The 26,110-nt window shown below is 41.5% G+C and overlaps 1 protein-coding gene across 1 annotated transcript in view; it reads right to left on the reverse strand.

The window, feature by feature from the left end:
* Positions 1–21,731, reverse strand: part of LOC144826870 (vomeronasal type-2 receptor 26-like) — a 152,599-nt gene extending 130,868 nt beyond the window's left edge. Inside the window, exon 1 of the mRNA XM_078685329.1 lies at positions 21,187–21,731. Coding sequence (XP_078541455.1) covers positions 21,187–21,731 — 545 coding nt within the window. The remainder of the gene's footprint in view (positions 1–21,186) is intronic.
* Between the last annotated feature and the right edge of the window lie 4,379 nt (positions 21,732–26,110).

Consider the following 26,110-nt stretch of genomic DNA (forward strand, 5'->3'; position numbering starts at 1 on the left):
TCTTTTTCCTTTAACTTTTCATACACCCCTGCGGGTAACAGGACCTTTAACATTTTAATTATATCTGGGTACGTGTATTCTCCCATACGGAGCATGTCTTTTAATTCTCTATGGAACCCTGCTGGATCTTTGTCGTGACAGGGAATTAATTTCTTCATTTCAAGAAGTTCCATCTTTGATATCGGAGTGTATACAAACACTCGTTGCATTACGCCACCCGCCCCTTGGACTGGGTGGACTTCTCGTAGCGGATTCTGTCTGTCTATGTAGAATGGTTTACTTTCTGGGGGTGAGACATGAACAAAATGCGGGTTCAGGAACGTTCTATACTTGTGGCGCTGTTCTAGAATGACACTTATTAAATCGGTACCTAGACCTCTCCATCTATACTGGAGTAACTCGTTCAGGATATCGTGCAACGGGCCTGGATCAGAATGTTGACCCTCATACAGGGTAATGAGGTGCTGGATCATATACATACCCACCAGTCGTTGCTCGGCTGGGGGCAGTTTCAGAAACATTTGTGCCACTATTTCGTCTGGAAAAGTGGTAGAATCAGTAATCCATCGGACTGCTGATCGGGCTAGTTCTTGTTCGTGCATGGTACTTAATTCGCTATATCCGACTCGTGATTTCAGAATGTGATCGGTAGCTTGAAATACTTGTTCTAGAGAACCTCGTTCTGGTGCTGGATGAGGAAAAATAGACTTAGGTTCTGGACGTAAATGGCGATCTGAAAATCTGGATTTTCCTACATACGCTATTCTGGCGGGATTCTCGTCTTCCTCTTCAGGATCAGAGATACTTTCTTTCTCGCTTACTTGTGCTGCTTTACGCTGTTCGTGTAACCTTATTATTTCTTTACGAATTTTCTTGTACATACTTTCCATGGCACTAATGGTCTTGTGCTTACCCTCGGCTATATTATCACTCCACCTTGTTAGGATTCTCATTTCGGCGGGATCTTTAGACGGGTAATCTTGTTCTCTTATTAAACAATTGATCAGGAACTTTAATATCATGAGCTGAATCTCGGCTTTCCTTTGAGACATAATTTCGCCAATGCTTTCTGGATCATCCCCTGTACGGATGAAACGATATATTCTGTCTAGATCTTCTTTCATATTCGGTAAGGTGACTAGATACTCGGTCACCCTTCTTATGCGTACGGAATATAAAACCATAGTATATTCGCCTGAGACTGGATCATAGACACATTCGGCAAGGGCTTGTCTGATTTCTGTAACAGACTTATTACTTTTAGGAGTACGCTGTGATGCTTGAGCATGTAATTCGAGTGCTGATAAACGTTTGTGTGGCGGCGGGGTTTGAGGAGGACCTCCCCCTGCGGCCCCTAGACTGGAATCGTCGACTGACATTCTTCGTGCTTGCAGGGTCGGTAATTGTAACGTGGGCTGAACTTGTATGACAGGCTGACCCGGGGGTACCGTAACAGGTACTCCGGTGTGTGAAGGAACGGGAAGTGCCTGATTTACAGGGACAGGTGGAGCGCGAACTGGGTTTGCATATTCTGGAACTGTGTCGTCCAAGTAGGACGAAATAAAAATATCAGCTGCGGTCGGTTTGTGACGTAGCTTGGTCGGAACTAATGGTGGCGGGAAATTACTGGGTGCCTCTGGGGTCGCTTTTGGCAAGCCTTCGGCAAGGAGAGGATACATACCCTTAATAAGGGCATGCTTCTGTCTGTCTGACTGTTCGACTTTAACTTGTTCACCTACCTCGATTAATTCTCTTTCTTGGGCTCGTTCTTGGGATTCTCTACTTAACTCTGACTTTCTGACTTCCTTTTCCGTTCTTCTATGCGCTTCCTTACGCCATAACTCGATGGCATCTTTCTGTGACTGTCTGGCTTTCTTTTTCCATAATGCTTCTTCTACTCGCATGATACATTCGGCATCCCATGTACCCGATACGGGCCATCTATACTTTTCTTCTAACTGTTTGGTATACTCTACCCATAAATCTAGATACAATATGGCGCTTATGCCATGTTTCTGATACATAAAGTGACCTGGACTGTCCCTAGGCGGAACAGGAACTGCTGCTTCCAGCAGACCCTTTCTAGTTTTTAACTGACGTAACTTGGAAAAGAGCGGCATTCTAAACTTGAATCGGAACACAATACAATACACGAAAAACAATAACAATTGGGAAAACAATTCAGGCATACCACGACATTGGAAATACATTAAACAATATCATAACATAACAGTTCGAACAGAATACTACCTGAAAATACTGAAAGCAGAAACAGAACAGAATTCTCGAGAACGGAACAGACTAGAGTTACTGGATGCACTGCTGTAACAGTACGGAACATACCGGTCCCATAAAGGAACACATCAAGACCCGTATCCACCTAGGTGAACACTTCGTTTGTGGGCTTGGGTACCACCAACCCACGGACCAGGAGTCAATTTAGACTGACCCTGTCTAGACACTACCCCAGCAATGGTACTCACCGGGCAGCACGGAACGGAAGGCCTCGGACGGGACTGGACGACGACGACGAACTTCGGACTTCGGACTTTAGTTACGGGTGGGCCTCCGGATACCTCGGACCTTGGACTCTCGGCTTGGGCTCTGGTCGGGACTCGCCGCGTTCCTCCACCGTCTCGTTCGGATGCTGGACCGCCTCCTCCGTCTCCTCCGTGGGCCTGAGGGATACTTGAAGCAGAAATATCTGCACTTGGCCAGTATGGTTCCGTCACGACTGCAGAGGGTCAGGGGGTCGGCGTGGCTTCACCGACGCGTGGGGAAAGGGCAAGTCCCTATTCGGGCGCCATTATGTGGTAAATAAATAAATAATACCCTATTTTTGACTAGACTTATAGCATAACAGATAGCTCAATAAATAAGAGTCAAGATTCGAGGTAGTAGGAGTTTCTGCAGGTTTATTACAGCATAAGGACAGGATCAGGACAACCTGCATAGGAACGGAATGACAGGGCCCAGCAGGACAACTGGGGCCCAGCAGGGGAAAAGAGGCCCAGCAGGACAACTGGGGCCCAGCAGCTGCCGGGGCTTGGTCTGGGATGAGCGCGCTAACATTTAATAACAAAACATTGATTTATATACATAGCGCAAACACATAGCATTACATTGCAGTGGGCGTAACAGTAGGTGGAGTAAAAAGCGTGACGCGTAGCAGTCGCGAGAGATAACAGTAAAAAGAGGTGTAACTGGGCGTATACATAGACATGTGGTGCAAAACGTAACAGAATATGTCATGAATGGGCGGAAACATTGGAGGGGGCTACCTAAGGAGCCGGGACCTCTAACCTAATGGTGCGCGAAAACTGGCAATGACGTGTTACTAGGAGAAGCTGGGGGCTACGAACTCTGCGCTAGGAGCAGAGACTAGAGTCTGGAGGGTCGGAGCGACATGTACCTAAACCCTATCTGGTATCTACTGTTTAGGGAACATGTTGATATAAACTAGAAGTCATGAGGGGAAAAGCTAACTTGATTCTAAGACTGGACCATGCATTATTCTACATGTAGTGCGTGAAGAATATTAAATGACCATTAAATACAGTATTTCTCCAACGTGGAGACGAGAAGGCTAGACAATGACGGAAACTATTGATGCAGTTCAGTAGCTTAGGAATGCAGAGGAGGAGGACTGAACTGATAACTGGAACTATAACATACTTTTGGCAGACTCAGAGGCAGAGCCGGGGTGCACCGGGCACTGCAAGGCAGGAAGTAAGTGAAGGGTCGAGGATACAGGTGGGGGCTGTATCGCTCCTCAGCGAGGCTTTCAGGAGACAGGAGCTGAATCTGTGGTCCGGGCCCTTTTTGAGGCCTGGAAACGGGGACTTTATAATTGAATAACGTGCACACTGAGAAACGTGGCAACATTACTTACATAGGCCTGATATTCGTAGTATTCACGAGGACTGGAAACTAACATACTAGAGGTGGACACAACTGTAATTGCGTCATTAATCAGGAATGGGGAATAACATATGCATATTGATCATGCACACATAACATATGATGGATGAGGCGTAGGGACACAGAACATGGCAAAATTTACTTTTCCACAGGTCGAATGTCATAAAAATGAACGTCCTTCCAAAGGTCTTATATTTATTTAGGTCTATACCCCTAGAGATTGCAAAAGATAAGATACAGGCTCTGCAGTCAAGATGTGGCAAATTTATTTGGAGTCCAGGGAAACCCAGACGGGCAATGAAGTATATGATTCTACCAAATGCCAGGGGAGGGTTGGGGGTACCTGATTTTTTTTTGTATTATATAACTTGTTTTTTATTGAAGATGAGGTTTTTGATAACTGGGGAGAATGAGCAGGATAATGCTCTCGCCCCTACCATTTTTGAAATACAGCTAGGGTCTGTTGCAAAACAAATATTGTTTAAAGAGATTGATGGGAGCTATTATAAGCGAACTTGTTTTAAGGTAGTGATGGGTGCGTTTAAGGCTTGGAAGTCAGCACTCAAGACCATAGCGATAGGGAAAATATCTTATTACATGCCTCTGAATGCTCATAGACTACTACCGGGTATATTTCTTGATGATATGGCATTAAGATGGCAGTGGAAAGGGGTCAGATGGTTAGGAGATATGTATAAGGAGGAAGGAATTAGTAAATCTTTTGAGGAGTTAAAAGATCAGTTTTCGTTTCCTAGTAGTTATTTTTTTAAATTTATGCAAATCCGAGATTATTTATCTCATCAAAAGGCTAGGTTTCTGCCAAATCAAGTTGTGGAAACAATTAGGAGGTTAGGTAAAATTGGAACACTTTATCAACTCTTACTTAGTGATCGGAGCGATGATTTAGATAAGGTAACGAAAAAATGGGTGGACACATTGGAAGATCAAGAACTAGATATAAATGATTTATTATTATTATCTAAGGAAGCATTAATGTCGGCAAATCTAAAAGCACAATTTTTCAAAACACTGTTTGATTTATATTACACTCCGATCCGAATGGCGAAATGGGGTGGAGGGAATGATGGTAAGTGTTTTAGATGTAGCGCTGATGATGCTGAAAGTGTTCATATTTTTTTTAGCTGTCCTAAACTTCAATATTTTATCACTGATTTAGAGAAGTTGGACTGCCACTAGTTATCACTCCGGCTATGATGTTACTGGGGAAAATACCAAAGGACAGAGCAGTTGATCCTTTATATCAACATCAGTATTTTATTTTATTTGCAATGACTGTAGCACTTCTATGTATAGCTTCAGGAACACCCACCTATGTTTCACCAATGGTGTGCAAAAATGCTTAGTTTATATAATTTGGAGTGGGGACTTTTTTCTATTAAGGGTGTTAGAAAGAAAAGACTGGGTATAAAAATATGGACAGCTTTACGAGACTATTATGAGAATTAAGATTGTAATTCAAGATGAGATGAGATGTTTATGAATTTTGATGGAATCTTGTTGTAATACTAGAAACTGGTCTGTCTATGTTTATTTTTTCTCTTTTTCTTTTCTCTTTGTTTATGAAATTGTCATAATGTATTGTAATTTATTTATACTTGAATTTGTCATTCTGAATTGCAATTCTGCTGTGAACACCAATAATAAAAAAAAAAAAAAAAGAAAGCAAGCGTTAACTTTTTCGCCCATGATCATTTCAAAAGAAGAAGGTGTTTGGCAGAAGGGAATACAGGCTCTATCCCCAATTATCAGTGGGGAGATGTATTGAAGTGTTGCCGCTAGGTAATAAAACACAAAATACATGGGACATTCCACCCCCCACATTCTTTTCTCAAAATAATTTTTTATGAGCTTTCCGATGTCGCTTGTAGCCCCACAAAAATCTGGATGTAGCCATTTCCAAGTTTTAAAGCTTGCAGATGGAAATTCTAAAGGTATTGTACGGTACATATACAGTAACTTGGGTAAAAGTAGCATTTTTAAAATATTAACTCTGCCATGCAACGATAAATGCAGATGATCTAAACGCTCCAGCATAGAATTGATTTTAGTCACTGCAGGGTTCATGTTTAACTCAGGTATATTTGCTATAGGCAGTGAGATTTTAATTCCAAGGTATGTCACCTCCGTAGCAATGGAAATATTTGTAGGAGGATTATCTCCAGAACATAAAATTTGGGTTTTCTCCAGATTAAGTTTATAGCCAGAGAAAGATCCGAATTTTGTGGCTAAGTCATTAAGAGCCGGTATCGCAGTCTGAACGTCCATAGTAGTAATAACAATATCATCAGCATTAGCTAATGCATGATGATTCACATTGGCTAAATAAATAGGTTTGATTTTTTCCTCCAAAATAAAACGATTAATTAAGGGATCAATATAAAGTGCGAAAAGTAAAGGTGAACAGGGGCATCCTTGACGAGTTCCCCTGGTGATTGAAAAAAAGGAAGAGAGTTGAGCATTAATACGAACACAAGCTTTCGGGGCCACGTACATAGTTTTTAAAGCGGTTAAGAAACCTGATCCGAATCCTTTTCCAGCCAATATGTCCCATAAGTGGTCCCAGGCAACCCGGTCAAAAGCTTTTTCAGCATCCAAAAAGATCAGTCCAATGTTAGATCGGGTTGCCTGGGACCAGTCTAGAAAAGTAATTAGCCGCCGGATATGATCCGCAGTGTCACGTGCAGGGATAAACCCATGTTGGTATTTGGAAACTAAAGAAATAATAACGGTAGATAGGCGCGAAGCCAAAATCTTGGAAAATTTTTACTATCCGCATTTATTATTGAAATGGGACGGAAAGAAGAAGGAGAAAGAGGAGGTTTGCCCTTCTTTAGAAATACAGTGACTATTGATTCTTGCCAGGACATAGGAGCAGTGCCCTGTCTTGCAGCAAGAAATAATGACACTAATTCAGGTTTCAAAGTATGGCGAAAAAATTTGAAAAAGGGATTGCATCAGGGCCCGCCGCTTTGCCGAATGCTAAGGACAGGATCGATAACTCGATTTCTTCCCAAGTGATAGGTAAATTCATCTTCTCCCTTTCCTCTACTGTTTATATGCCAATTACAGCAGAGTCAATAAATTGACCTATCCTGTCCCTTGAATCACACACCGCATCCTCAGTATATAATCTAGAATAGAACTCACAAAACACATCCAGTATATCGGTAATATTATTAACTGTAGTCCCTGCAGTATTATTTATTTTATCTATACTAGAGAAAGCAGCTTTCTGCCTTGCCCTTTTGGCCAAATGTTTCCCTGAGTTTTCTCCTACTTCGTACACCTCTGATCGAACCGCAGCAAGTTGTTTAGCATACTTTGTAGCAAATCCCCAGTGTATTTTCACCTTCTGAGCCAATAATTCCTTAAGAATACTATTGTGATGTATTCCTATAGGTTCTGTATCGATCCCCCTATTCCTGACCCTATTCTGGTTAACAAACTAACAAGTTAACTAGCAGCCATCCCATGAGGCAGAAAACCCCCATGATGCAGGAACCGTTATCTGATAAAGCCACACTACGGCACAGGAACGTGTTATCTGATTAGGTCATAACGCTTGCCATCTAATTAGACAAGCGATATTCCTCCAGCCCCTGATAAGGCATACGGAGTTCTCAAAACAAATCAAACCTATGACAGACCTGGGAAAAACCCTGCGGCCATTGTTTTGATTTCACCGAGAACTTCAGCAAAAGAATGTGCTAACGACCTGGTCATATGACATCTTTATTGACGTATCTATGTCCATCCTTACGTCAATCTCGGCACCTTAAAGGTATAAATATTACCGATATTGCCCTATGCAAACACAAGCGGTGGTGACGAGAACGGAGCAGCCAGACTTGCCGAAGCCCAGAGCAGAGCAGACCCCGCTGGCGCAGCCCCGCCTTCTTGACGCGCTGAGAACGAGCAGCTGCCCATTTCTCCTGCCGAGAAATCCAGCTCCGGCTCTTCCGGGTGGCCCTCGCAGGCAGCCTGGAATATCGAGACCAGAGACGAGAGATACTATCCCTCATCCATCCTAGATTCCAGGTACAGAACTGAATAACCCCTCGCAGAGAATTCTTTAGTCAGTCACTTGGCAAAAACAAACTTAACTTAAACTGTAACTTTCTATTCCCGCCCACGTATTAGGCTTAGGTCAGGTACACGGGGTAGGCGTAGCTAGAAACACCAGTTGAGTACGATTAATCAAATGTAAATGTGTATGTATATATTTTATTCATTTTAAACCATCTTATGGCTTAGAAACCATATCAATGTTTTTACAGTATTATTTTATACTTCTGCTTTTAATGTATGCACTTTACTTAACTATAAGTATTGCAATAATATCGATCCATTTCTCTTGTATGAGAAAAGAGACTGATCAATAAATAACATCTTTTATTGAACACGCCCGTCTCTTCCTTTTCTCTACAATCTGATGAGACTAAGAATGCACGTACTGACTGAGTAAAATAAATTGCCTTTTGTTCACACGACTCTCGAGATACACTCTTGATTAGGGGAGAGCAAAGTTGTCATGTTCTATGGTTGTCAGAAACTAAATCCCTTCTTGTCTATCCAGGGAGGTTCAACTCCTCCTTGCCTATTCGAGAAAGTTTCTAGTGAACTCTGAGCTAGCTGGCAAACCCAAAACTTTAAGTCTAATATCGACAGTAGTAGACCTAGTTAACGTCTGGTCTAGGCCTATACTATTGAAGGTATTATTCCAATGCGCAGAGCCTATTGGGATAATAGGAACTACACTACATGGCGCCCAACGCGTTTGGAAGGGCGATAAAACTAACGTAAGACATTTAGAGTAACTCAGTCGTGCTTTCTCACTCAGACCCCTTTTTTCCAATAGTACTCCAAAGACGTCTGGAGTGGGTAAAAGGTAATATCCGCCAAACCTCGCAGGAGGAAACTCCTATGTATGGTACTTGGTTTAGTCAACGTTGAAGGATACACCGTTCCAAAATATTGTGCATCTAATCTTTGTTTCCATAAGAAACCTGATCTGCAAACAAACAAAGTAACCATCCTGTTGGTAAAATGGTAGACAGTGATGATGAAAGAGATGCAGTTAGATTAGCAGCTGAAATAGCAGAAGCTGACACTGCACTGCAAGAAGCAGACCAGGATATAATAATCATCCCGGTCATCAAAAGGAAATCTATAACCTTAAAACTTATAGAAAATGGACTGACACCTAGAGGTGGCACAGTCATATTCGTAATTGAGGCACACGAATATCGGCAGACAGAGGTATACTATTCATGGATAAATTTTCCAGCAGCAAATGCTGTAACAAAGTACTTCCACTATTACAAAATAGAGGAACCTCCTGAAATGTACACTCCTTTCGAGGAGGTGGAAGTACCACTTAAATTTCAAGAGCACCTGCTCTTATTTAATGGCGCCCTAAAACATAATAATCACATCACCAGGCTCGGTCCCTTAGGTAGACCAGGAGCAACGTGGCCGGTCCTAGCCGGATACACACCACATCCAGACATCGACGGGATGTCTGCAGCAGAGCTTTTAACACAGCTAAAACAATTAATAAAAATACATAGACAATTAGTCCAATATGTGATGCGGACTTCAACAATCCAACCAGCAATTAAAATTCCACAGCTGACCCCTCACCAGGGGAACACAAAGAAAATTACACCACAGAACATACAATCCTGCCTAGGTAAAGTACCAGCTAAACGGGAACAAATACCATTCTGGTTAGCACAAAAAATCACCCAAATAGAGGCTGTGTTTCCAGACACCACCCCGTTAGAAAAACACAGGATTCTGACTATCTGTCTTCCAATGGGAATCGCACCACACATTGAGGACTGTGACACTTGGGGTACAGTCTTTGCTTCCATCTACACAAAAACGCACGGTGTTCCATCCATTGCGGTAATACCAGATGTGCTAAAACAAATTCAAGACGAATACGGTCCAGAACCCGCTTTAACTCTTGGTATGAAATTACTAAAAGACTTCAAGCAGGTCTCGGCTATATTATTAGCAAACATAAAGGGAGAAGCAGCAAACGTGGCGATCCGCCAGAGGTTAAAAGAGACAGATATAGCAGACCAACCAGCTGAAATTGCCAGAATCATAGAAAAATCCTATGAGGAACTAGGTAGAGATAGTTTAGGTGGAATACCAGTAAAACCACAACTGATTGAAAGTCCTGAAAAAATATTTTTTAATAATAATTCAACATCACAAAAAAAGAGCTGGGATGGAAACAAACAATCCAATCCTAAAGAAAAGAAATTCCAGTCCAGAGGAAGGTCTCCTAGGCGAAGAGAAAAATATCCGAACCAAAGACACAGGTCACCCCAGAGTGACCCCTCTGGGAAAAGATATAACCTTAGAAATAGGGATAATATAAAGAAGCCTGATAAATATCAAGACATAGATACACGTCCCTCTCAATCTTTTCAGACTTCCTCGCAGAAATCGGAAAGAAGAGGACGATCAGAACAAAGAGAAGAGCACGCCAAGTCCAAAGACAAGGAACCTGCTCATCTAAAAAAGAAATTGCACTTTCCAAAAAAGAAGGTAGCCAGTATCAAGATAGTTAACAATGCCGAGAATACTGAGGACACAACTGAAAAACGGAGAATGGGCTCAGGCAATGCTAGACAGCGCAGCAGAAGTGAGCATAGCTCGCAAAGTCCTTATGAATCATCTGGAGACAGTGGACACGAATGAATATCTTCAAGTGGAAACTGCAGACACCAGAGTTAGCAAACCTCACAAAATATATGAAATAACATTACGTATAGAAGGGGATAAGACTAGAAAAATAAGGGGACTATTTTGGGATAATCTCTCCAAGGGCTATGACATCCTTCTAGCTGAAAAAGACTGGCCACCAGAGTTTGTCAGGGAGTGCCCTCATGGCGAAGAAATAATTATGCCTGCCTTCTCAAATCATATCCCAATTCATAAAAAATACACACTTGCTAGAAAGTGGGCAGTAGCTCTAGCTCCTGCTTTATATAAAAATCACGTAGGATGGGATGAGGACTCTCCTCCTCACAAAATCCAGTTAAAATCACAACCTACTGCAATGAGGCAGTACCCAATTAAGCAAGAAGCTAAAAAACAGGTAAAAGAAATACTAGATCAGCTAGAATACCAGGGGGTGATTGAAACTTGCACCTCACAAATGAACAACCCTTTGTTTCCGGTCTCCAAACCAGACAATTCATATCGTCTAGTTTTGGATTACCGACACCTTAACTCATGTTGCAAAACTTTTGCAGTGCAAAATTCGCATAGTGCTGCACTAATGAATAACATAGTGCGCAAAAAATACAAAACAACCTTGGACATCTCTAATGGATTCTTTTGTCAAAACATAGCACCAGAGAGCAGATTTTTGTCTGCATTCTCAATAAATGGCACTCAAAAACAATTCTGTTGGTTAGCCCAGGGGTACAAGAACAGCCCGGGAGTATTCTCAGCGAGAGTAGCAGAATTACTACAAACATATGATGACGAAGCATTATCTTATGTCGACGACATATACTTAACAGATGATGACTTGGATACTCACTTGAAGAGAGTGAACACCATAATACTTGGGTTCGCAGCAGAGGGTTACAAATTCAACTTTAAAAAATCCAGAATTGCCCATCTGACAGTCCTGTTCTTAGGATATGAATTATCAAGTGTAGCCTGGCTGACAATTTTCTAGAGAAATGTGCCGTACTCCAAGCACCTAGAACACTAAAAAACCTACAGTCAATTCTAGGCTTCCTAAATTTCGGAAGAACATACATTGCAAATTACGCAGAAAGGGTCAAACCCCTTTATGATCTGATAAAACCAGATTTTAAAAAGAAACAATTGGACTCAAATACACACAAAAATTTTGAGATCCTTACAAACAGACATGTTAATTAAAACAAAATTAGAAACACGTGATAACACACGCAATCTTGTGATTCGAGTCATCCCAGGAAGATGCGGATTCACATACCTGACCTCTAACGAGGGAGAAAAGGTACCAATTGCATTCAAATCACACTTGTACACAGAAGCTGAACAGAAATTCAGCATTAAAGAAAAAATTGTTCATGCAGTTCAAACCGCAATAGCTAGAGAAAAAGATAAAGCTGACGGTAGACGTATCACAGTCAGAACAGCAGAATCAGCCTTTGAGGCATTAACAACACCATGTAATTTACCAACAACAACATTGATTCCGGAATGGATACAATGGGTGAATTCCATTACAACGGACAAAGTATACTACTACTTTGATCCAGAACTAGAGGAATTAAAAAATCTAGAATATGAAAGAACATTCCCTCTGCCAATCGACATTCTGCCCGTAAGACAATACGCTTGTGTAATCTATACAGACGGACATGCTCAACCCTCCGTTTGAGGAGAACAAGCATACAACCCCACATGTGAGATTACAAAAGAAGTGTGGCGCGGAGGTAAACTAAGACCTCTATTAACAAAAATACACTCAGTAGAAACTAATTCAGAACAACAGACTGAAATATTAGCATTGAAAATGGCGCTAGATAATGTGGATCGCGAATTCCCGACACTTATAGTGTCCGATTCATATTACTGCGTCAAATCATATAACAACGATTTGCAGACATGGATTCAAAACGGTTACAAAGATGACACAGGTGCAACAATAAAGCAAAAACTGCTTTGGGAACAAATAGCTCTTTTACAAAAAGAACTACCAAAGACTCACGTGACACACTCACTGAGTCATCAGCGTGATGGCGTTCACGTTGCAGGGAATTCATTGGCTGAGACAGCCACAGCGGTAGCAACTAAATCGGCTTCCTTAGTTCGAAAAAAGCGTACAGTGAAGTATATTGACGGTGAAACAGTGCTGGCGGTGAAAACGTCATCAAAAGGCGACTGCTCAGCGCTACCGATCAACTATCCACTCAATTATACATACATAATCGATGCAAACTCCGTCCCTTTTGCTCGAATCCCTGGAGTGGGGGATAGAGTGATTCCAAACATGGACCGGAGAAACTTGTTAATTGCAGACGCGCATATGGGTGAGGGTCTCAGACACCTCAAACTAAAAGATTCTCTGGAAGAATTACAATCAAGGTATTGGTGGCCAGGCATGAGCCTGCATCATACCATGTTTGTAAAAAACTGCCCAAACTGCAACAGAAATCGCAGTGGTGAGAGAAACGGTGTAATACCGTGTCGTTTCACTCCAGAAAAAATCAACAGTAAAAAGCAAGGCTTGCGATTAACATATACAGGCTAGTTTCCACTTATAATGTAGATCACCAGCACTCGGCTGACGTCTGGACTGTTATACAAAGATTTGCGAGTCTAAATGGCATATACGCTAAGAGCATGCTACGTTTGACCATTGTTTTCACTCTAGCCCTCCAGCCTGAGGGGAAACATGGCCAAATGAGCATAGCACAGCGGGAATCTTCTCGCTTCCTTCCTGAGGGATACGGGATGGTGTAAAGAAAAAACCAAGGCATAAAGCAATCTATAACGGAAAGGATATTAGGTTCGGGAGCTGGGTGGGTCAAACATCTAATAAGTGTCCAACGTAGTCTAAATAACTTGCCAAGAAATTCTCTGAAGGGATTCAGTCCGTACAAATTATTATTTGGAACTAGGATGTTAATCTCTGACCTTGATAGTCAAACTTCAGTGGTGAAGGAAAAAAGCTTTGATATCAAAGATCGTTTGGCTATTTTACAGGACTTAAACAAAACAAGAAAAGACCTGAGCAACATAAAGTTGAAACAACAGCCAACAACCACTGAAGAACCACCACCTGTCCCAGCAAGACCTGTCTGGATTCCAAGTCGGGGATCTAGTCAGAGAAAAGATCGCGGTAAAGAAGGAATTTGGGCCTTCTTACAGAAAAGCAGTTCCTGTCTTGTCTGTCAACGGGACAAGATCAGTTGTACTACCGCCGCTTGCTGGTAAAAAGGAGAACCAAGTTGTATCCATCGACCTGGTAAAACCACAATCATGTGGCCGATAACAAATAGTAGGCCAAGTGGACTCCCCATAAGTAGCAGAACACCAAGGTTTGCTACCAGTAAGGAGGTCCTAACAAAGAGGCTAATCACATTCGAAACGCCTACAGAAGAACAACAAGGACTATGCAACAATGCAATGGAACTTAGACCTCTGAAAACCCAAATAAAAACATTTGGCAGAGACACACCAATCTATAATGAAGTACAAAATGATAATGCAAGGAACATTAATCCTGAAGCAATTGGAACAATTGACAGAACTGCATCCGGCTACTTCATAAACTTCGATGATTCCTCTGAAGGCTTCAGTGAATCAAAGACACAGCCATCATCAAAAACCTTTAAAGATAAAGCTAAAGAACTTTTGAAACAACTGAAAGAAACATATCTGATTTCTCCATGGATCGAATTTTGGGTGGGTTTTGGTGCATTTATCCTCATACTTTGGCTCATCATGGTACTTACTTTGGGACGCTTCATTGAGGGAAAATATGCTAAAATGGACACAGCAAGTCAGAAAATCAACTTGATCCTCAAACCACACACATCTTCACACGTCGAGAAAAGAGAACTTTCTTCAGTCAACTTCACAGCCAATCCTATACCGGGTGGGGGAGCATGGGACAACACTGACTACGAAATCTATGGTTCGGTTTAAATCCTGAAATATCCACACCAAATTAAGATCTCATTGAGTGACTTTGTAAAACCAAGCTCATTTGCTGATGATTGGGACTTTGAAAGTATAAACAATATGATGTCTGACTTAGTGATGTCTGCTAAATTTACCAAACATGATTATTTGCAGGGTTCTACAAATTATGATAGTATGTATTGCTACAACCACTATGGTAACCATTTTCTACATAGATCTGCACAACCTAGAAATGTTTTAAATTATAATCAATGGGAGCATTGTGCAACCCCTCCAAAAGGAAGCTCAAGAACCGTTTACGACAAATATTCATACTTTTCAGGTTTTAACACAAGTAATGCTGAAACATTTTATTTTAAATTGTCAAATAAGACAGGGGCAAAGACCATGATAACAAACACGAAATTGATATATTCAGACTCATTCTTTGAACAAATGAATACTTTTGGTTTTGATTATTGGGACAAAAATGTTGAATTGAAAAGTGTTTGGGGCACAAAAGAATGGCAAGTACAGGGTATAGAATCTTTGTTTAGAGCCTGCATGATCCCAGAACAAATTATATTTTTAAATGACACTGTTCAACAAACTACCTGTCTTGGCCTAGCCAAAATCAAAGACTTAAATAAACCGTCTATTCCAAAACCAACAATGAACAGCAATAGCTCTACAGATGAAGAGATAGACGTAAACTATGTATTAAACCAAAACAGAACACATCCTGATTGGAAACAGTGGTTGATCTGGCCCATAGATACTAATAACTGTCAAGACAGATTCCTGAACAAAACACAGGGGTTCAAAATGACCAGGCCAGACCCTAGATATCCCCAAAGACATCACCCAGGGATAATAACCACCTACAGTGTGGGCAAATTATGCCTTCAATGGCTGCAAACTTCCACACTGGCAGAAATTAAGCAACACCTAACTTTACTTGCTGATGGTGCTGACTTGCGTGATTTCATTATGGGACCACGCAAACAGCGTCAAAAGCGTTTCATAGCAGCCTCTGTATATGCAGCATACAACGAGGCCTGGAAGGTTACTCAAATTGAGACAGCCGAAAGGATACGGGAAATTGACCGTATTAATTTGGAAAAATCACTTTCTGTAGTGGACAATGGGTTAATGACTCTGTCCTCCAGAATTTTTTCTTTGGACAGCATTGTGTCTTCAGCAATCGACATATTATCGCAAGACTTACTGTTATTACAACACGGTCAGTCCCAATTGCGTTCTATTGTACAGCTTGGCTGGACGTTACAAAACCTGCGTTCAGGCTATGTGCCTTGGCGTTTAATCAACACAACGTCACTATTCCATATCTTTAACCTTACTGATAGACAAATCAGTATGGCACAAAAGGGTGCTGATTATACAATCCTGAGCATTGAGAAACTTGAGAGATTACCAGTGACAATGTCAGAACGACCTGTCAGTGAATGGATAATACATGGGATAATTAATATTCCAATATCAACCTTCAGGTTTCAATACTGCCAAAAATATATACAGGCTGGCATGTACGAAAAATTGGGAAAAGGGTACATTAAAACAACATGGAACTTGCCCTATTCACATGCATGTGTCAGTAATAAAGGACAGAAAGTGTTTCTTAGTGGCAATAATTGTGCGATGTCACTAAGCGGTACACTTCTGTGTAACGGAATTAGTTTGCATGGAGCCTGTGAAGGGAACTCAAATAACCTTTCATGTCACCAGCAAGGCGCACCTGCAACAGAGATAGAACCATTCTTTCAAAGACTCTATAATGGGAGTTACATTCTAATTGTAGATCGCAGATGTTTTAGTCTTATGCCCGGGACTCCTTATCTTGTAACTACGACTGCGAAGGTCAAGTGCTGTGGACGCTTATTGTTCCCCAGCTCCTTTCCAGACAGGGAGGCAAGGGCATGGCCCAACTTGAAAATTACTTCTATTCGAATAGATACTTTAAGCAGAATGAAAACAGTGCTTCTTCAGATGCCGACAAGGCTCACGTCATCTAAAGAAACGTATGATCTCCAAGTCGCAAGGACGACTGCAGAGATACATTCATTGTTATCAACTAATTCCCTCATACATTTCGCAGAAATCCTGAATTAAATCTTAAGTATTTCTGATACCAGTGGAGTCTCAAAAGTATTTAAGACAGTATTTTCGATGGCATTAACACCATTCAAAGCCATACTGGGTATTTTTCCAGATTTCGTCCATTCGATTTTTGGCGGAATTCCCCTCATTTTAGGACTGATTGCAGGAATCCTATTCCTAGTCCTTATATTTCGTTATGGCAAACCATGTCACAGACAGAACACCTGCGACAAGGGAAGAAACAATCCTAGCCATTGGATACCGGGACCGGATGTCAAAAATCCTGGGACTATCCCGGCTTAGAGACCTGAACATGACTTGGTTTCTATCATTTCGACCAATGTGGCAACGATGTGTTTTACCTGTATTAAGGTGCCTGCTATGCGGAGAAGAATGCGTGTTAGACACCTGTCTGACGCTACAATCGGATGCGCCAATGGATGCAGAAACATTGTTGAGTCCAACAAAGGCTCATGCTTTGTGCTGCCCTCAACGGCTACCAATCCTGATGACGGCATTCGTGGAAGCTTCACCACTACGATTAAGGGGTAGTGAAGTTCAAGATGAAAGCAGCATCGATCAGGTACGACCTTCTGTCAGCAATCCAAATCAAAATGTCAATGGAGACAATCATGCGCACGAATGCATGGTTACACCTATTTCCGAGTTAGTGGAACTCTCCCAGGAAGCTGTTGACAGCTTTTTCGAAAGCCTAAATGATATGATGTTCTCACCAGAGCAGAAATAGAAACTTTTGAGCAAGCTCGCACACGGCGTTCCCTGAATTTGACCTTCAACTAGAAAAGCAAAATACCATGAACAATTTCCCTCCAGTTCACGGACAGCAATTTTTTTCAGCAGCCCCAAAATATTTTTCGGATTTTTCGGGACACTTATGTTCTGCTTAAAGTAAGAACTATTCTTAGAGAACTAAAATTTCTAATTTTAGATAGCTTATAGACATTAGCTGCCCACTGGTATGTTCATAATTATTTTATTCTGTGATGGAATGGTCTCGAACCTTTTTTCTGTATTAAGAGCCATTTCATGTGTAAATTCCCATATACAAATTAGTGATAATGTATAGATATGCGTGATTACTTTAGCATATTCTGCAGCTTGAGTGCATATATTACATATGACTGTTTTTTCCGTATATTTGATAATTTCAAAATGCATTTTATGTATTTTGGGGTGGTAAGGTATACACAATACTCTATAGTATGTTTTACTATGCATAGATTAGTAAATATGTCCATAGTTAGCGTGGAGTGGGTGTGATGTATTCCTATAGGTTCTGTATCGATCCCCCTATTCCTGACCCTATTCTGGTTAACAAACTAACAAGTTAACTAGCAGCCATCCCATGAGGCAGAAAACCCCCATAATGCAGGAACCGTTATCTGATAAAGCCACACTACGGCACAGGAACGTGTTATCTGATTAGGTCATAACGCTTGCCATCTAATTAGACAAGCGATATTCCTCCAGCCCCTGATAAGGCATACGGAGTTCTCAAAACAAATCAAACCTATGACAGACCTGGGAAAAACCCTGCGGCCATTGTTTTGATTTCACCGAGAACTTCAGCAAAAGAATGTGCTAACGACCTGGTCGTATGACATCTTTATTGACGTATCTATGTCCATCCTTACGTCAATCTCGGCACCTTAAAGGTATAAATATTACCGATATTGCCCTATGCAAACACACGCGGTGGTGACGAGAACGGAGCAGTCAGACTTGCCGAAGCCCAGAGCAGAGCAGACCCCGCTGGCGCAGCCCCGCCTTCTTGACGCGCTGAGAACGAGCAGCTGCCTATTTCTCCTGCCGAGAAATCCAGCTCCGGCGCTTCCGGGTGGCCCTCGCAGGCAGCCTGGAATATCGAGACCAGAGACGAGAGATACCATCCCTCATCCATCCTAGATTCCAGGTACAGAACTGAATAACCCCTCGCAGAGAATTCTTTAGTCAGTCACTTGGCAAAAACAAACTTAACTTAAACTGTAACTTTCTATTCCCGCCCACGTATTAGGCTTAGGTCAGGTACACGGGGTAGGCGTAGCTAGAAACACCAGTTGAGTACGATTAATCAAATGTAAATGTGTATGTATATATTTTATTCATTTTAAACCATCTTATGGCTTAGAAACCATATCAATGTTTTTACAGTATTATTTTATACTTCTGCTTTTAATGTATGCACTTTACTTAACTATAAGTATTGCAATAATATCGATCCATTTCTCTTGTATGAGAAAAGAGACTGATCAATAAATAACATCTTTTATTGAACACGCCCGTCTCTTCCTTTTCTCTACAATCTGATGAGACTAAGAATGCACGTACTGACTGAGTAAAATAAATTGCCTTTTGTTCACACGACTCTCGAGATACACTCTTGATTAGGGGAGAGCAAAGTTGTCATGTTCTATGGTTGTCAGAAACTAAATCCCTTCTTGTCTATCCAGGGAGGTTCAACTCCTCCTTGCCTATTCGAGAAAGTTTCTAGTGAACTCTGAGCTAGCTGGAAAACCCAAAACTTTAGGTCTAATATCGACAGTAGTAGACCTAGTTAACGTCTGGTCTAGGCCTATACTATTGAAGGTATTATTCCAATGCGCAGAGCCTATTGGGATAATAGGAACTACACTACACTATCCTACTCACACCTTGATAGCAAGCCTGCATAAGTTGTATCTCCATAAGTCGCAGCTTGCTCATCTCCTCTTCCTCCTTCCTCCTGTCGTCCCTTTGTTTTTTTAATGAATAACTCAGAGTCTCACCCCGAACCCCGCATTTGAACGCGTCCCAAATTACCTCCGAAGAGGCAGTTCCCATATTATTTGTAAAAAATTCCAAAATCCATATGGACATACGTTCAATGTAGGCTTGATCAAAAAGAAGTTTACGGTCAAAAGACCAGGCCTTCAGACTTTGTGAGAGGTTCAGTTCAAAGCTAAGAGTAATGGGGTTATGATCAGAAATCACCTTAGGGAGGACCGTGTATCCTACATTTGAAACAGCGTTAAATAACCTTGTAGAAACAAAAAAATAATCCAACCTAAAATGCCTCTGATGTGGGGCAGAAAAAAAAGTGCACCCAGGTATTCCATTAGATCTTATATATCCAACATCAAGGAGTCAAAATTCCTGAACAATTCCTTTAACTGCTTTGTACACATTTTTTTCCTACCTACGTATGGGGTATTACCACATATATCAAATGTTTCATCCAGATGTAAATTAAAATCCCCACAAAGTATTAACAACGGTGACCAAAAGGCTAGTTCCACGTTTAATTGATACAAGGTTGTTGGATCATCAACATTTGACGCATAGACAAAACAGATAACAATATTCGCATCCCTACATTTTTATTCAGATATTACCCATCACCCCAATGGATCTTCTTAAAATCTTTTAACCTCCCCCAGTCCATACCTTTTTAAGATAGCCACTCCCCTTGTGTTAGTGCTTTGTCGAGAACACCCCACTACCTCTAATCCGAGATCCTTTAGCCATCCTCTATTTTTCCAAGATATGTGCGTTTCTTGTAAACAAATTACATCTATCCGCATAGCTTTCAGCATCTAAACCAATATACCCCTTTTTCCTTTATCATTAAGGCCACAGACATTCAGTGAGCAAATCGAAATTTTACCCATTTTCTAATTTAGTTGCAATACTGTTGTTAATCCTATCTTTAATCAGAAAAAAGATACAATAGCAAGGCACCATCTGTGCTAACAACACAAACAGATCTTGAGTCTTAATTGTCAAAAAATAATCATCAACTGTATTTCCTTGTCCCCAGCGTGCCACCCTACCCTCCCTCCCCTCCCCCCAACCCCCCTCCCGAAGCCCACCCAACAGAAGCGTAAGTACAATTGTCCGCATTGATGGAAAGTGACAATGAGTTGTGTAACTCTACCCATGCTGACCAAACCCAAAATTCCCTTTGCACCTAAAAAAGGAAAAAAGGAGAAGAGATAGAAAAAAGTGCAAAGCTAAAGTTTTGTTATTTTCTACTACATTGTGTCTATACATTGTCGTGCTTTAACCTCTGAAATAAAAAAGAAAGTTTTACTCTTATAAAAAACTTTAAGTTTTGCTGGGTTCAGTAAAAAAACCTGTCCCCCTTTGTTTTGGATAGGTAACATTAATTGCTTCAACCTCCAGCGTTGTTGCACTGTCGCCTGGCAAAAATCTGGTCGCACGAAAAATTCATGCCCCAGAGCTTTTCTAGTTTTTGTTAGCCTAGCTAAGTCATACAGGATTTCTCTGAGTAAGTAATTATACAAGCATATTAGGATAGCTCTTGGTTTCACTCCTTCCCCCCGATCTCGTTTTTGAGTAAAAGGAAATCTATGTGCTCTTATAACTTCTTTATCCCAGTCCCAGCCCTTAAGATCTGGAAAGGCAGCTGAAAACAAATCGGCGATAAAACGCCGTACATCTCTCCCCTCTGACTGTTCAGCTATCCCTAATATGCGCAGATTATTCCGATGTGCGCGGTTCTCTAAATCAGTCAATTTCCAGTCAATATCCTGTCTAGTGCTTTCCAAGTCATTTATTGAAGTTTTCTGGGTAGAAAGTTCATCTTCTACAACAGAAATCCTGGCTTCAGCTTCCTGTATTCTCGTAGTAGTTTCGTTACTGGACTTAGCTAGTCTGCGAACAACATTTTGCAACTTGCGAACAGCTCCCTGAGTACGAAGCCCCTCTGCCTTAGTCTCCTCTCTGTGAGCCATAATAATTTTGTACATTGAAGTTTGTATATTATAGATAGATTTCAACGTGATTTCGTCTTCATTTTGCATAGAATCTGGCAGCTCCCCCTGGTTCTCCGGTGCTACATCTGTTCCTTCCCACTGTGGTTGATCTATCATATTTGTGCAATCGCTTACAAGAGGATTCTGTAATTCTGTGATCTTCCGAACTGTGTTGGGAGCTCCCTCACTTGTCAGAGACTCGGATACTAGAAGGTGGTCTTCAAAAAAATTGTTTAGCGTCATCTGCCCAGTCCCTTGTATGTGAGAGCCTCTCGTTGTCCATACTATCACCAGTCTCCCCTTCAGACCGTATTGAAACATCGGACATAGAGAAGAATGGCCCCCCTGAATCAACAGACTCGCAGTCAATTGCAGCGGTGTTTGACACTTCCTTTTCTTTTGCAGTTTTTTGCAGAATGGGAACGCCCCCTTCGCTAGCCCGTGGAGAGACTCTGACCTCCCCCACTGCCTGACAAAGATCGGTTACGTCATCCTCAATTTCTTTTTCGTGGGGGGTGGAGGGTCCACCCTCTCCGGTTATGGGTGTTGCTGTATTCAGGGGGGTTTGTACAGGATCGAGTGCCTCACTCTGGTGTATAAAAACAGCTCCTGAGGGGTCATCAGAGCTAGAGATAACAAATGGTTGAGTATTACTCTTAGATACCACACTAGTATTTTTTTTCTTGAATAGATCAAGCACTATAAGTTCTTTTACTTTTCTATGAGAGTCAATCTGGGCCACAGAGATGGTTGTGCCGCTTGAACTAGGTTCTGAAAGTGTGGTTATAGCACTAGAAGCAGAATTAATTTTGTTAGCACTATTAGCCATGGTCGCTGCTTTGGCTTTAGCTCCCCTGCCTTTAGGAGCCATACTTGTTAACAAGGAGAAGAAATCGTCGTCAGCTATATTTTCCCTTTCAACTTCTGCCGACAAGTAGCGCTCTCACACTGATGTCGATAAAGTCAAAACACAGGATTGATCAAAAAGTCTTTTTCAGTCACTTAGCAATTCTCTTGAATTAAAGTGCTTCCTCTTCAGCAAGTTTTCTTTTTGGCAAGCAGCCCAGAATGGAGACGGCCCGAGCTTAGACACAATGTATCGCAGTTCTGCAACACTGCAATATTAAGACAATGTAGCGCTGGTTATAAGCTATCTTTTGATCTTTTAGTGTTCTCGCTGCTGTAAACCACACCTTCCCCGCGTCCTCTCCCGCTGACCTCCAACCTCGAACCTCGGCTCCGCCACCGACAGCAGCGACTCCGCCTTCCCGCCACACGCCCAGCTGACCGGACCACTCCAAGGGGGACCGGAACCCTCGGAGCCTTTGCCTTTACCGCCTCGTCCTTCCGTTCTCCTCACGGCTCCAGCCCCCAGACCGTCAACGGCAGAGGAGTCGAGAGAAAAAGCGATGCCCGGGGCAAAAGCAGCAGAACAGAGCAGCAAAAGGTTAGTCAGCAGTGGGTGATACACAGCTCGGCTCTCACTCGGCTGCAGTAGCAGCCGCCATCTTGCTTCCGCCTCCTAGCTTGGAATGCTAAAGGTAAGGTTTTCCTTTGCAATTCAGAATTTCAGATGCATAAAATAGGTATATGGTGAAGAGGAAATACAATTAGACATTAGGCCTGTGCTGCTGTGTGCCAGGAAAGGAAGGCAAAAATGAATCACTCAAGTCAAGGGGCCCGTCTAGTAAAAAAAAAAAAAAAATTGTAGGGTCTGAACTCTGGCTGCAGAAGCAGTGAGACACATAATGTGTTATCTGTTTGATAAAAGAATGAAACTGGTGCAGCTTGAAGATATGTGTATTGGAATGAACGTGCACAACCTCAAGCCACATCAAAACCTCAAGCAGAGTCAGTTCAACTGTCACAGACACTCCAAGCAGAACACAATGGAATGTGCTATGACAGAGGGGAAGGGGAACAAGATCACACACCAATTGCAATGCAGAACATAAGATACGTATACTGAGTGAAGAGAAATATACAAGTTCCCCAACCAGACAATGTACACAAATTAAAATGTAAGTAAAATCACAACACATCTCCTACACACTGCTCCAAAAACAGGACATAGAAGTGTAAAAAGAGTATACAAAAGTGCAGTTACTGGAAAACATAATCCTTACAGAAATTAGGCGCACAATGTTGACAGAGTTGGATACTTAAATCATTTTGAATACCTAAAGATGTTGTGGGTACCTCCGGTGCACCACTTTTTCCCTGACCAGAGCAATTGCACTTAGGGATTCTATCCATGCTCCAGACTTTGCCATCTTCCAATGTTATGTCATTAGAGTTTACTTTAGATTGCTCTCAGGAGTGTAGAAAACTTTCTAACAGCTCCTTAAATGAAAATGTTTTTTTACCACCACTCAAACACCTACATTCCATTTCCTATCACTTAACACCATATTTGTCATCATATCTTCTCTTGTAAACTTCTTGGTGCCTTGCTTTTTCCTCCACCTCTTCATAATGCACCCACCTTGTTTCACCACCCCCGACCAAATAGGGAATAACTTAGGGCTAGAGGTAGCAAGAGAAATTGAGATCGCAAACGCGGAAATTATTAGAATTGGTGGTGATCACAATTTAGCAGTGTGCTATGTAGGTAGGTAAATACCTACTTGCAAAATAAGGAATCGCAAAAATTGTGATTCCTCGTTTTGTGCAAGCATTTAGAGAATCGCAATTTCCGATTCCCTAAATGCAATGCTAGTGATGGAGCAGATTTCACCTGGAGTCAGGCATTGTTTATTTTTGTGCTTCTGATAGACTGCATTTAAATTGCCACGCACATTTTGGTGCAAGTTAAAACACATGGCTCAAGAAAAATATGAAAGTGAGGCCTATTCAGTCTGAAATGCTTGTGCTGAATTAACATGTGCTTTTGCAGTGTAGAGAAAAATGGCCTTTTTCGCTTTGAAGATTAATAGAATGTGTTTCTCTCTTCCCAGCTCAACCTTTGTAATCTAAATTCACTATTCCTGTCTTAAGAGACTTTGGCTCGTTGCATATTTTGATAAACATTTTCAGTTAATAACACCTCTTTTTATAATGTGTGTGAATTAACAAATGCACCAAACACTACAAATGGGGCTAAAGTCTTTTTTTGTATGAAAAGCTATCTAAAACATTAAAGCATGTTGCTGTGTGCGCCGTATTAAATGTGTGCACTGTATTAACTGTGTGTGCTTTTAAAATTTTACACTAAATGCTTAATAATGCTATGTTGCACATTGCACATTTATTTTGCATGTTGTCATAAATAATAAAAAAGCTGCTTAATAGCTTGGCTAGGTAAACATTTATAAGGGGTATTAGTATAAGGGAGGGAAACATAATGGCTGATTTACTTGAAATTAATATTCTCTTTTGTGTCTGTTTTATTTGTTGGGCCTACCATTAAATGGCTGCCTGTGAATCCTGCAAGGCTATGGCTTGCATTAAAAGAGAAGAGAGCACGGAGGAGTCAAGGCCACTGTGAACTGTACATTCTTGTGATTGTGCCAATGTACCAGCATTAGGTAAAGTATCCGTCCTGCTGCGCTGTGACAGGAATGAAGGGAAAGATAGAAAAAATGTTCTATAATGAGCAACACCACTACCGTGCTGGGCACTAATCAGGAAACCTGTGACTCGTGTCTCTTTCAACAAAAAACATACAGCGCTCACCAGAAGAGATGAAATGACTGCAAGCAGGTTGGCAGGTGGACTTTGCACCAGTGAAATTCATTTTTACAGTACTCAAAATGTATGCAGGTGGAAGCCATAAAAGTGGATCAAACTAGCAAGTGAGTGGCATCGGTGTTTGGGGATAGCTCAGTGAGCTGATTGCCTAGTGGTTTTGTAAGGTCAGAACTCACGTGGTGATCAACAGCACACACATTTCAGTTGCTTCAAGGTTAACTCAGGCTTCTATTCTTCTACGAGCAGCAAACTGATTGTCTTTTTATTGATTAAACTAGCACCTGTGCTTATGTACAACAGAAGGATGCTATGAACAACTGTCAATAACAAATAATACTATTATTTGAGAATGTCTCTGGCTCAATTCTGTAATGGTTCTCTCCCTATCTGACCAACTACCATCAACTCATGCAAGATCCAAGAAACTTCCTTCCTCCTGCAGGAGAACCTTAGTGCCTGCCTCCTGCAGGAGAACCTTAGTGCCCGCCTCCTGCAGGAGAACCTTAGTGCCCGCCTCCTGCAGGAGAACCTTAGTGTTCCTTCCTCTCACCTGTGATCGACAACCACTGCATGGAACCCTTCGGATCCAGACACATAGATAGCAACAGCAAGATCCATCAATGTATCAACAAAACTTAACTCTACCTCATTGGTGAAAGTCATTTAGTGACAGCAACATCCCCCTCCCCATCTATTTCATGTGTTTAATTTTATGTAAGTTTTTGTTTGTTAAACGATCATGTGATCCACACAAAAACTTCAAGTTGCACACTTATTGACCCATAAGTGTGTCTCCCCAGGCACCAGTACTCGTGCGCTGGTTTCTCCAGCCAAATTTCAATGTAAAGTTCAACTTAAATGCTTCCCAATAAAGTTTGCTTCATGCGTCGTTTTTGGTTCAAAATCAAAGGTATTTTAATTCACTTTTCTTA

Source organism: Lissotriton helveticus, chromosome 4_1 (genome assembly GCF_964261635.1).
Source record: "Lissotriton helveticus chromosome 4_1, aLisHel1.1, whole genome shotgun sequence".
Lineage (NCBI taxonomy): Eukaryota > Metazoa > Chordata > Amphibia > Caudata > Salamandridae > Lissotriton > Lissotriton helveticus.